This window comes from Nymphaea colorata, chromosome 8 (genome assembly GCF_008831285.2).
Source record: "Nymphaea colorata isolate Beijing-Zhang1983 chromosome 8, ASM883128v2, whole genome shotgun sequence".
Classification (NCBI taxonomy): Eukaryota; Viridiplantae; Streptophyta; class Magnoliopsida; order Nymphaeales; family Nymphaeaceae; genus Nymphaea; species Nymphaea colorata.
Window position 1 is genome coordinate 5,218,704 of NC_045145.1, and position 12,446 is coordinate 5,231,149.

The 12,446-nt window shown below is 39.5% G+C and overlaps 2 protein-coding genes across 7 annotated transcripts; both read left to right on the forward strand.

Moving 5' to 3' along the window:
* The first annotated feature begins 4,638 nt into the window (after positions 1-4,638).
* LOC116259366 (uncharacterized) lies at positions 4,639-6,019 on the forward strand. The gene is made up of 3 exons (XM_031637146.2): positions 4,639-4,978; positions 5,434-5,545; positions 5,773-6,019. The coding sequence occupies exons 1-3, from the start codon at positions 4,746-4,748 to the stop codon at positions 5,815-5,817; spliced, it is 390 nt and encodes a 129-aa protein (XP_031493006.1). The 5' UTR covers positions 4,639-4,745; the 3' UTR covers positions 5,818-6,019.
* A 1,939-nt stretch (positions 6,020-7,958) lies between these two features.
* LOC116259270 (uncharacterized) lies at positions 7,959-11,445 on the forward strand. Of its 6 annotated transcripts, none has more exons than XM_031636996.2 (4): positions 7,959-8,129; positions 9,018-10,187; positions 10,285-10,350; positions 10,705-11,445. In XM_031636996.2, exons 1-4 carry the CDS (start codon positions 8,089-8,091, stop codon positions 10,844-10,846), a joined length of 1,419 nt encoding a protein of 472 aa, XP_031492856.1. In that variant the 5' UTR covers positions 7,959-8,088; the 3' UTR covers positions 10,847-11,445. The 6 variants fall into 6 exon arrangements, with proteins under 6 accessions (XP_031492856.1, XP_031492857.1, XP_031492858.1 ...); XM_031636998.2 differs by having other exon boundaries at positions 8,000-8,129; positions 9,013-10,187; XM_031637000.2 differs by having other exon boundaries at positions 8,012-8,129; positions 9,000-10,187.
* The last annotated feature ends 1,001 nt before the right edge of the window (positions 11,446-12,446 follow it).

Here is a 12,446-nt window from a genome sequence, read left to right on the forward strand (position 1 = left end):
TATTGAAACACAAGTAAGGAGTATGGATATGTTAGCAGAGGGCAGCAATCCCATGATATTTGTCAACCTTCCACCTTCACAGCAAGTGTCATGGTTGAGGCGTAAACTTTTCAATGAGTAGATAAGTTATTGTATGTCTTATATTCAATAGTTCATCATTTGTATACTTCATGTAATCCTATCTTTATGTGTAATGGTTGTGTGTTAATAGCGTAACTTATCTTTACTTTATATTCTGTTTAATCATGTTGTTGTTCATGTACCTCGTTTGAGTGCCATCAATTGCACACACCTTGTTCAAATTGAACGTGCTTTTGTAACTTTTGTTATAATTGTATGCAGTTTAGTCAAAATGGTAGATATTATGATTTCTGACGAGGAAGATGATCTGCTTTACTTCAATCGGCTAGTTTTTGTCCTCATCTTCTCTTGGTTAGAACAACTTCCTCAATCTATGAGGATGGTTCATCCATTTAGAGAAGCATGTACAACTTTTGTTCAACTTATGCTTCACGGTCATCCTAGAAATTGTACCGACTTACTCCGTATGGATCAACACACATATCAAACATTATGTAACACTCTAAGAAGTAGAAAATTATTGGAGGATGCTCGTGACATTAGCATAGAAGAACAAGTAGCTATTTTTTGTTGACAATTGGACACAATAAACGGAATCGTGCCACGCTGAATACTTTTCAACATTCTGGACAAACAATAAGTAAGTATGTCAGTTGTGTACTACGAGCAATATGTATAATGGGTAAGGATTTTGTCCAGCGGCCCAACGATGACATGCCAACTAAAATTCGGAGATCGAAGCAATTTTTTCCATATTTATAGGTATTTTCATAATTGTAAAGTAAACAAAATGCATACAACATCCAACATACAACATGACTAACTTGCACATATGGATCTAGGATTGTTTAGGAGCAATTGATGGCACTCATGTAGTTGCATGGGTCGCAGCATCAAAGCAATCAAGATTTCGCAATAGAAAAGGATTTATTTCGCAAAATGTCATGGTTGTAGTTGGATTCGACAGTCGATTCCACTACGTTTTGGCAGGATGGGAAGGAAGTGCGACAGACTCAAGGGTATTATACAATGCACTTGATCATCCAACGGACCCATTTGTGGTCCCCGAAGGTACGTACTTCAACCAATCAATCCATTACTTTTTAAAAAAAGGTGCAAATGTTTACATAATGTGTGTTCAATTGTAGGCAAATACTATCTTGCTGATGGGGGTTATCCAAACATTGTTGGTTTCCTAACACCTTATCGAGGACATCGTTATCATATGTCAGAATTTCACACCCCGGGGGCACGCAGACGTAGAACTCCACAAGAATTATTCAACCATAGACATTCAACACTTCGAAATACAGTAGAAAGAACTTTTGACATGTTAAAAACACGTTTTCCAATATTAAAAATGCAAGTGCAGTATCCATTCAAAAAACAAGCTCAAATTGTTCTTGCTACATGTGTATTGCACAATTTCATAATTGACCACAATCCAAATGCCGAACAATTTGGTGATGAGTACGCACCTTCAAATGATAATTTTGTCGTAAGTGGACCGGAAATTGCAAGCCAAACACACCAGCGGGGAAGCAACAATCCCTTGAGAACAATTATAACAAATCAAATGTTTGCAGATTATCAATTGAATAGTAAGTTTATTTTATTTATTTTTACCATTGTTGCATGTGGTTGTTTAACATTTGTTTTGTTTTCAACAGGAGAACGAAGATGATGCCTCGCCAAAAGTACTATGTCGTCTTCGAAGGTAGGTCACGAGGAATATACAACAGTTGGGAGTAGTGCCAACCAGTATTGTATCGATACAAGGGCGCCCTCTTCAGATCATTTCATACGTTTGAAACAGCTCAATATCACATGAATGAATATCTCCACAACAAATACGGTGTGCAATTGTGTAGGCCATTGGACATTATCGATGTCAACGCAACGGAAGAGAAAGAAGTGACGAAGACGAATGGACGGACTCGCATTCCACTTTTTTTTATTGTTTGTTTTGTTACTACTTGTTTTTTTCTTTGTTGGATCCGTACTCGTTAAACTTATGTACTGGATGGGATTCCACTATGTTTTGGTGAACATTTTAAACTTTCATACAGGTTGCAGTCTGTGACGGTTTTATTTGTGGGATTTGTAGTCGTTAAACTTATGTACTGAATGGGACAACAAGTTGTGGTGAATGTTTATAAACTTTCATACAGGTTGCAGTGTTGGATGAATATCAGTTAATCATTGTCAAGTTGACTACTTGTTACCAATTGCATCACAAATTGAAGTCTTTTGTTTATAGGTGGATTTCCATTTTAGAGTTTATTTAATGTATTTTTCTTCATATACAAATGGGGCTGGATCGATTGCTTGTATGAAAGGGCTGCAAACAACATTGATGGCGTCTGTTTATGTGACTTCAAACATGGTTAAATTTTCTATCATATGCATCAAACATGGTTAAATTTACCAGATTAAATTCTTCATTGTGCATCAAACAGGGTTAAAATTACCAGGTTAAATTCTTTCTGTACATCAAACATGACCTCAAATCGGAAGAAGGTTAAATTTCATCCTGTTTTTTTTTCTAAAAAAAATTACCATGGTAAATTTTCCACGTTAAATTCTTCCCTGTGCATCAAACGCACCCTAATAAAAAATTGGAGGAAAATCAAAATGTCAAGTGCATCAGCAAACAAAGAAGCAAAAAACTTACTTAACTCCACATAACGCATCAAGAGAGAGAGAGAGAGAGGATAGTAACACTACTGCTACCGTTACACATTGTCATAGGGATTGGAAGCAAAGATCGAAGAAGATTAGAAAGGTGGAAGCACGCCTTATTATTACAACGACACAACACCACCTCAAAACCCAAGAGATGATGTATGAAAGGCTCAATTCATTCCAAGGAGGAATCAATTTTACAGACAGACGGAGCGTTTGACTACAAGGATATCATGAGGGCCTACAGCACGACAATCCCCTGCTTTCCCTCCTGATCCTTCTTCCCCTTCCTCGCTCCCCGCCGACCGTCCACCTTCACCGTGTAGCAGATCAGGAGGAGTAATCTGACTGCACAACGGCGAGCTGCAAAGACGAGGGTCGCCGGACTCCGCCTCCGGCGACGTCTTCCCACCCTTTTCCCCCATCCCTCCTTTCCTTTCTTCCTCCATCAAAATCTCCTTCACCCTTCACTTCCTTTCACCATCTCCACTTCCCTTCCTGTAAATAATAGACCGGCAGCCTTGCCCACTCCAGCCACGCTCCTCTCTCTTCCTCACAGATGTCTCGCCCTCCACTTCCATGCCTTCTTCAAACGTGAAGCAGAAGTCCAACGTGTCTTCTTATGGGAAACAGTGGCTCCGGTGCATTTAAGGGTGTTCAACGACTCATGCTCGACTCGTTAGTTTTCATAAGAATATATACAAAAATGCTTCACAGTATACTACATACAAACCTGAGGTCCTGTATTCGAATCCTTTTGTGATCGTTCAAATTCAGAAGTAAACTCTTTTAACCAACTCAGACTGGTTGGTTCGACTATGAGCTAAACCTCAGCTCGAGCTTAACAGACCCAGGTTAGAGTATGAGCCAAGTCGAGCTCAAGGTGGTCCACTCGAGCTCAGATAAAACTAGAGCTGACCTCAATCCATGGCTTAAGGTACTCAAGCTGCATGTTCAGCCTGTGCTTCCATAAATTCCGACTTCAACAGGCTCCTTAAACTCATTTTCCTAACCTAGCCGAGTTGGTGAGTCAACTTTCCGGCCCAATGACCTACTCTTCACCTGATCGAAGTCTAAGTCTTGTCAACTATGTAACTATGTTTATGTCCATACGTATTACGATTACCAGAGTTTGTGTGATCCTCATCAGAAGGGGCGAGGCCAAGGTAGGGCTTAGCTTGGGCCTTTGCCCTACCTTAATTTTTAAAAAAAAATTACATGTAAATTTTAAAAAAATTTACTTGTTATATATAAAAATTCTGTATTTCAGCTATAGTCAAAATTTAAAAATTCCCTCGATCCTACCACCTTAAAAATTAACCAACATACAATGTACATCATAATAATGTATATGAATGTAACTTTAACATTTCATTTCATAAATGTCATATTACATATAACATGGAAAATCATTAAATGTGACATAATGTATAAATAGGTAAGCAAGAAACCTAGCTACATAAAAACAATACAGCTTTTGGAAACGTTGTCCTTAATAAAGAGCGTTTGATGGTTTGAAAGTTTGATTCAACAATAAAAATCTCAGAATCATAATTTTTCCTGAAATTAGAATAGAATCAAAAGTTTCAGTTTCAGTTTCTTAATTTCGGAAACAAAATAGTCTATTTATTTAACAATTTTAATTTTTAAAAAACATGAGTATTTTGATTTTAAAATTCCATAATTCTAAGTAGAGGACACGAAACTTCGGCAATTCATCCAAAGCCGCCACCGGGTAAGGTTGGCACCTAGTAATTCCTCTTTTTCAGAGGGATGTTTCCGTCATTAGGAAAACATCCTCTCAACGCAACGGATGAAATTTTGACCGTTGGGAACGTTTAAATCCACCGTCTCCTCTGATCGGGAAGCCTGAACCCCTCCAACGGTCATCTCTCTGTCTCTCTCTGGTTTTTATCCTGTGAGGCCTTGCCGATCTTTGTCAATCTGTTCATTGTTTTTCTCCTCTCCCCAATCCATTCATGGCTGACATCGAAAGAGCTCTGCCGAGTCCCCACATGGGAAAGGAGCTCAACATCCCCCCGGTTCAAGAGACTCAACAGCAAGATACGTCTCCGGCAGAGAAAACGCCGGTACTACTGCCGCCGGCCGACGCTGATCAGAGGCCGCCGCTTACAGCCGACAATGCTCAGAAGAATAGCTCGCCTGATCCCGTTGACGTTCCTAAGCGCAAAGCATTCAAATATCTGGACAGGTAAATTCTCAATCAAGGGTTTCTTGGCCCAATAATTGCAGGCACCGTTGCGGCAACTCACCCTCAATTTTTTTCATATTGTGAAATTAGCGAGAATAAGAACAAAATATCTTCACCATTTTCAGATTCCTCATAGTTTTATATGCATTTCTATGTGCTTCTGTTAGCCAATATTTTTCTGGGAATTCAAGACACCAAAAAGAATTTTAAGATATCGCGAGTTTTCCGCTCTCCATTTTGGCGAGAACTCGTTAGGAATGATATCGAACCGCGTAAAAATATCGTCCAAGTATGTGATTGATCGTTTGATATTGTTTGGAGATTTGCGTGGTCTCTGATTTTTAGGGAGCTTGGTTTCGACCATTTACTCACTTCCTCTTCTTCCTAGCTTACCGTGGCAGTTTTTTTCTTCTCAAATCGTATTCAGTTTTTGTTTTTCTTGTGAATGTTTATAGGTACAGGAGTCCAACAGACCTTATGATGTCTCCTGTTTCTAGAGGCTTGCTCGCAAGGAACAGGAAGACAGCTGCTCTGCCAATGCATGAGATAAATCAGCAGCAGAAGAAGGTACTTGCTTTTGTATTTATGACAGAGTTTTATTAATCATCTAGAGTTAGTCTACGCCATATGCATTGAAACCTTGAGGTTACTTCATTAATTTGATATTGGTAATAGTTATTTATTTTAATTTGCTCGCATTGCTACATTTTTATCAAAAAATTTAATGTTTTATCTGCAATGTGAATCTGCTATATATATGAAGAATTTTATTTATTTTTTAATGTTTTCTGCAGGTTCTGGAATCAAAGTCTCAAGACGCTGGTTTCTTTCCAGCCTGATTTCCGGCGAAAACTTTTGAAGGCAAGAAGCGAACACGACGGAGCGCCATGAAGCTTTCGATATATTGCTTAGTTAACTAGACGAACTGGGAAAGAATGCAGTTTAGTCAAATTGTCCTTCTGTTACTATATTATCAACAGTAAACAGTTCATTTGCTTTTGAGATTTAATAAAAGATGCGCTGCTTACATCTTTACTTTCACTGCAAGTTCCTGTTACTTGTGACAGAGCTGCTAATTCAACTCATTTTGTTGGATAAAAATATAAGGAGGCACAAGAATTTTCATTATATACAATCATTTCTTCGATAAATGCACAAAAGGCACAAGAGGATTGTCATTCTAATGCAACCAATTTTGTAAGAACTCAAACTTGGTATAAGAAGCAAGATTCCTCCTCATGAAAGGGGGCATCTTCTGGTAACAATGGTTATGAATCGAGAATCTGATAGGAACATCCTTCTCGCCTCCTCTTAACTGTGTAACAGATCTTCAAATATGTGATATCGCCATAAGATGTAATGTCTGAAAGATCTTGATCGCCCGACGATGGACGACGATGAGGCTCAGTCACCCAATAACATGGCGCTCTCCCTTCCCTCCCCACGTAATGGGAAAGAATACAAGAATACAGTATTTACAAACCAAAAGAAAGATCAAACAAGAACTCTATGTTTTCGAAATATATTGGAAACACAATGTCCCCCAACTGGGAAAATATTGGCAATAACTCATTATGGTAAACGTATGGATGCCAGAGCTTTCTGAAAATCCATTGTTTGTTTAAACATGAGGTCCAACAAAAAAAGTATGGATTTCGTTTGAGGGTTTATTAAATAGACTTAAACGTAGTGAGTTTGATGATAGGAACATTGCTGCAATCTTTGAGATACTAATGCAACATCACTTTTATCAAAAGCTTTTTAAACTGATCAAATTGCATTCTTTTTGGAAGAAAAGAGGAACCAGAAGACTTTCAACACATTTAGTGGCTTTTGTTAGAACCTTAGACCTGAAATTCAAGGTGATCTAAAGAATTTTAACTGACCATTTGCTGTCAGACCTCCTCCCTCAGACTTCAAGATACGAGGTTTAAGGTACATAATGAGGATCTTAAATTCTTATTTATGGATCTGAAATTAAGTGCTTTTATGAGACCCAAGTAAAAGGGATTTCAGATCAGCCTCTGATTTCAGATCCGAAACTATCAAACACACCTTTACTTACTTTCAAATGCCGTGGGATACTTTTTAAATTAATGCATCATAACCATAAGATGAAATTTATATATTTGCACCCTGCCGAAGTAAGGAACCATGGCATATACGTTTGAAACAGATTTCATTTTGAGAGATTTGAAAAAGCACTATCTCGTTGAAAGGCTCTATACACATCTGCCATGCATTTCTTTAGACAAAGATTTCGTTTTTTTGCGGATGGTAAAAGGAAAAAATTTACTTGCCTTTTGTGAATTGCAATGCCTTCTTATTATTGTTTTTTATGTTCATCATTCTTTTTTTTTTCTTCTTAAGAAATATTTGAGATTGATCAAAAGATGCCCCTACCCATTAAGAAATATATCCAGCTTTGACTTTATTACAGAGTAATTTTGCCAGATAAAAACACCAGAAAGGAGCTTTTTCAGGATGGCACCGTCTATTTATTGCTGCACGATTAGTTATCGTTGTCAAAAAAAATTTAACCGGTACATGCCAATGGGTCAAGTTTACCCGGACCGGATCAATTGTATGGGCATAAATGCTTCTACCGTAAACTGCTATTCGGGTCCATCTTCTCGATTGGATGCTGAACCGACCCGACGGATCTGAACTTTTGTACTTATATTGATTTTTAACAACTACATCCTTAATTGTCCTTTGAAAACTTTGTTTCCAGAAGAAGATTTCGAGACTCGATCCGAACTGGAAATCCGAACTGGAAATCCGAACCCGAAGTTATTCAAACGGATATCAGAAACCCTGGCCGGGCACAAACCCGACCCGTTTGACAGCGAGTTTTGCATGCCGAGAGGCCGCGTTTTGGTTTGTTTCTCTCTCTCTCCTCCTCTCTCTCTCTAAATTTAGCCAAACTCCTCTGTCTGCCTTTGTTTCGTTCCCTGTCTTGCTATGTTCATCGGCGAAAGGAACAACACCTGTTCCTTCTCGTCCCTCTCTGTTTCTCTCCTCAGACGCCGGATTTTTCCCATTCTCCTCTCTAGGGAGGATCCAGTCAATTTAACGTTAGAAGTTGGGAAGTCGTTGCCCTCGTGCCAATGGTTTCAGCAACGAGAAGCAATAGGTTTCGGCGGCTCTGGTAAGTTCCTCGATTCTCATTTTTCTCTTTCTTCGTCTTCTTCATGATGCTTTGTCGTGGTTCTATGCCTCTGTTTGTCGAGTTTGCGTTTATTTCTTGCTTATTCATGGCTATTCTCTTGTGGTCAGTTTGGGTAGATCACCATTTTCATGTTGTTGCCATGCTTTTAGTCCTTTTCTCGATGTTTTGGCTTCTTTTTCTTTTATACTAGACGATTCTGCGTGATTCTTGAATGGTGGCAGCTGCTTTTCTTGTATGTTTTTGCACGTTCTCTCTGTCGAAAGAAAAACTACAGAATGAAGTGGTAATGGCTTTGATACATGAAGAAGGGCCAACATTGTTGCATGTGTTATGCAAACTTTTACTTGCATGGTTCTCGTAATTTACAAGCAATAATTGGTCTTGGTTTTTTTTTTCCGTTGGGTGGCACCCGTAATTGGAATAATATGCATTCTTTCCTATTGAAAATTTGAAATGCTGCTGTACATTTACTTCTATAGTTATACAAAACTTTCTGCTGTTCTTGGATCTGATAGAAGTTGAACTTTTTTTTTTTTTTCAAAATTCTTTTTTAATCGTTGTTGATCAAATTTCACAAACGAAAAGGGAATTTTTGAATGCGTATGATGGTGCCTTTTACATAAAAACATGCAACTGAGTAAATCATGTCCCCTCGTCTACCTTGTCTCGTTCCCACCATGATTTTTTAGTTTTGGCATGCCTTTGAGGAGAAGGGTTAATGGACTTCTGGAAAACGAAAAACATGCACTTGGTCCAAGTACTGGATTTCTAATGTTCTGTTTTCTTTTTGTGCTGACATTCTAACAATATGCAAATTGGAGGATCTTACTTAAAATCCCGTAATAGAAGATCGTGATTTCAGTACAGGAGGAAGATTAGAAATGCCAGGGTCTCTGTTCGATTTACTATGGTGGATGAAGAGGCGAAAAAAACACCAACTTCAGGCGAGAAGTTAATAGCAGGAGGAGATCATGGGAAGGAGATTCGAAATTCTATTCCCATATCAGACTCTTCATCTGAAGAATTCATTCAACTCGAAGCAAGTGACTTGGGAAGTCCTTCTAGAACCTTGGATTCAGGCAAGGCAAACATGGAAGTGCTACCTCAATCAGAGGAGCCAATCGATTCAGACCAGAAAGGTGGTAGTGATGGTGGCAGGAAAAACAGTTCTAAGACAAACTCTGACAGTGTGCAGCTCATTACTGGCAATCAGCGCGATGGAGGTGATGAACTATCTGTATCAATTGAAGCTGGAAATGTCCTGAATGATAATCCGTCAACATCGAGTAGCTCTTCTCTTTCTCCAGTTGATGTCAATGTTGAGGACAAAACTTCCACGGGCTTCAAAGTTGAAAATGGTGAACTTGTGGTTCAGACAAGTGCAGAAGAAAGTTACATGATTAAATCAGAGCTGCCACATGAAGCAAACCACCTTATAGTCGAGCATAAAGATGTCTTGCAAACGGATAATCATAGCAGCTACCTGGGTTTTGCGGAACAATCTCACCTGTGCCAAGCAATTAGTGAAGCAGAGACTTATGACCCAGGTCGAATTCCATCATCGGTCTTCTCAAGGCATCAGAGCTCGATGGATGTGGAGTGGAGTGTAGCTTCTAATGAGTCAATGTTTAGCATCCAAGTTGGAAGTGCAAGTTTCTCAAGGGACCATGTCTTTAATTTTAGCAAGTCTGGTGACCTAAATGGTCTTATTTCTGGTCCTGGCCACAGCATTACACCTGAAAAAGATACAGCATCAGGGGATCAGAGCCCTGATATTTGTTCTGATCAAAATGCTGCTCCTGCTGCAATTGTGCCGGAAACATTTCATGATGACATTGAATCTGAAAAGGCTTCGCCAATAGGGGAACAGCAGCCAGAAGTACATGCTATTTCAAGTCCTGAACATGCTCCACTTCTCCAAGAAAATATTGTGGGAGGAGGAACCCTTCCAACGACTCTAGCTGTTCCTCGTACCACTAGCATGGCACGCCCCTCTGATTCCAGTGGTGCCAGCATCCAGTCCTTTGCATTTCCAATGTACTCTCTCTCTCTCTCTCTCGCATATATATATATATATGAATGCATACACGTACGTTCTTGAGTATGTATGTAAGTGTGTTACATCTTACTGCAGGACATCTCATCGCCGCAAGAAATGGGAACTCAAACTTCTGACTTGTGCAAATTTTTTTTCCAATAGGTGCATAATTTTACTTATGTAGTTGTCACAGAGGCATCAGTGGTCAATGCTGTCCATCTTGTAAACTGCTGGGAAGTTATACAGAAACATACATGATATGTGATTTTTTCTTCCTGCTCCCTGATGGAATGGCAAGATTTCTCACATATCTAATATGATGCTGGCCCTATGGTTGATCATATTGTGCCCCGGTGCTTATTGGATGGTTTACGTCCTCTTTCATTGTTGCTGTATTCCAGCCAGGATCCAAAGGATGCCATTTTTTCATTTGTTGGACATGGATTGTCATATTCATTTATGTATCCCATTTGTTCATTCTTATGTTAGTAATCAACACTAATTTTCCCTTTGCAGTTTGACAGCAGGTAGTAAGAATCCATCTCTCAAGGTACAAGATGAAGCTCCCGTCCCTCCTCCTTCACTTCCTCAAGTGAAACCCATGGAGCAACGTGGTTGGTGGTGTTGCTGGAAGTATTCTTGGCCAGCATGTTGCTGAGCCAACAGATCGTTCATGCCGTGACAGTTTTCTACAGGATTACTTACTGAAAGAGATAGATTCGCTGAAACAATGGACAAAGACCATAAAGATTGACATGCTTCACTTGTGGGTTCTTCGTCCATGAAAAGCATAGCATTGGATGGCTCGGGTCATTGCTTTCAGGCAGAAAAGACCATGACAATTGACAAACTTCATTCCAAAATGAAAAGCTTAGCATGGGATGCCTCAGCTCATCGATCACAACTAGCATGAGTTTTCTGTTGCTTGATACTGTGTGAAGCCGGGAATTGCTGCAGTATGTGTTACATGTAGAGATATATGGAAGTTCAAACTTACCAGTTACCAGAATGAGGAGGAAATAGCATTTCTATACTGGATTCTGAAAGTGCTGCTGTTTCCACTATGATATGGTTGGTTTGCCCCAAATTGGTACATGGGAATATGGAGAAAATTTTTTTTCCTCTGTTGTTGCCCATAGATCTTGTACATCCTGTGAAGATTCTTTATTTAGTTTAAAATTTGTCTGGTCAAGGTTCTCAAACCTTTTCTTGTTCCCACATTGTGCTTGTACAATTTATCCAAACATATACATGATCGATTCATTACGTTTCCACCTTAGTCAGGTCATACTTGGAAGTGGGATGTGATGACTAGGTCATTGCTATCTTATGTTATGTATGTTGCTGTTTTTAACATGACACTTTAAGTTAAATGACGAACCAACTCAGAACCTTGGAGGCATAAGGATATGGCTTTGGGGTTTTATGCCAAAGGCGGTCTCCCTAAGTAAACGTTAAAAAAGAATAAAATGGTGTCCAACTGAAATTGCTGACTTAAAAGAATATTCATAGTGAATTGGTGAAAAATATAAGGTTAATTAAACTTTTTTTTTAATTAATTTTTCCTTTCAGCGTGAGTAATTCATTCTACCGCCCCAAAGAGAGGCCGCAACCTCCTCCTATGCCCATCCCTCCAAGGTTCATAGAGTTTGCTTAGGGATCTTTTACGGTCCAGAGGATGAGCATATTAAGATACGACAATGACCACTAGATTTAAACTTAAGACCTTTTTGAGGTGGACTCCCTTGCCACTATATAGTTATGGCAAATGACTTCAACTACATATGTAAAATGACTTCAAGTACATATATATGTCAGACTTGTGTCCGGTGAAGAGAGAGAGACAGGTTTGGGGTCCCTCCTCCTCCGGGTGGCTCGGATGGAGGACTAGTTTCAATCGCCTTGCTACCGGTAATGAAGGAACTTGGGCCTACAACGTCTTCTCGACATCCTCGGACAGGTAAGGAGAGCTCTGCCCCGCTAAGAGAGGTAACCATGGTAGACCGTGAGAAGGATGATACTCTGCCCTTGCAGTCTGAGATCAACTTTGGCCTTTGTGTTGGTGATAGAAAGCAGTGCCTTCATCCTGTCGAGGGCTCAAGTAAAGCTGAGCACCCAAAGACACCATTTCAATCCCCTCTCAAGAGTTGGGCTGCCATGGTGGGTAACAGCGTTCAACAGGAACTCCCCAAGTTGGGGGACTTAGAGATACAGGAGGAGAATGGGCGCAAATTTCTTTTCATCCCAGATGAAATGTA

Coding starts and splice junctions, on each gene's coding strand:
- LOC116259270 (XM_031636996.2), top strand. CDS start 8,089: ATGGTTTCAGCAACGAGAAGCAATAGGTTTCGGCGGCTCTG. Junction 8,130..9,017: donor AATAGGTTTCGGCGGCTCTG/GTAAGTTCCTCG, acceptor ATTTCAGTACAG/GAGGAAGATTAGAAATGCCA. Junction 10,351..10,704: donor GCAAATTTTTTTTCCAATAG/GTGCATAATTTT, acceptor TTCCCTTTGCAG/TTTGACAGCAGGTAGTAAGA.
- LOC116259366 (XM_031637146.2), top strand. CDS start 4,746: ATGGCTGACATCGAAAGAGCTCTGCCGAGTCCCCACATGGGAAAGGAG. Junction 4,979..5,433: donor GCATTCAAATATCTGGACAG/GTAAATTCTCAA, acceptor GAATGTTTATAG/GTACAGGAGTCCAACAGACC. Junction 5,546..5,772: donor TAAATCAGCAGCAGAAGAAG/GTACTTGCTTTT, acceptor TGTTTTCTGCAG/GTTCTGGAATCAAAGTCTCA.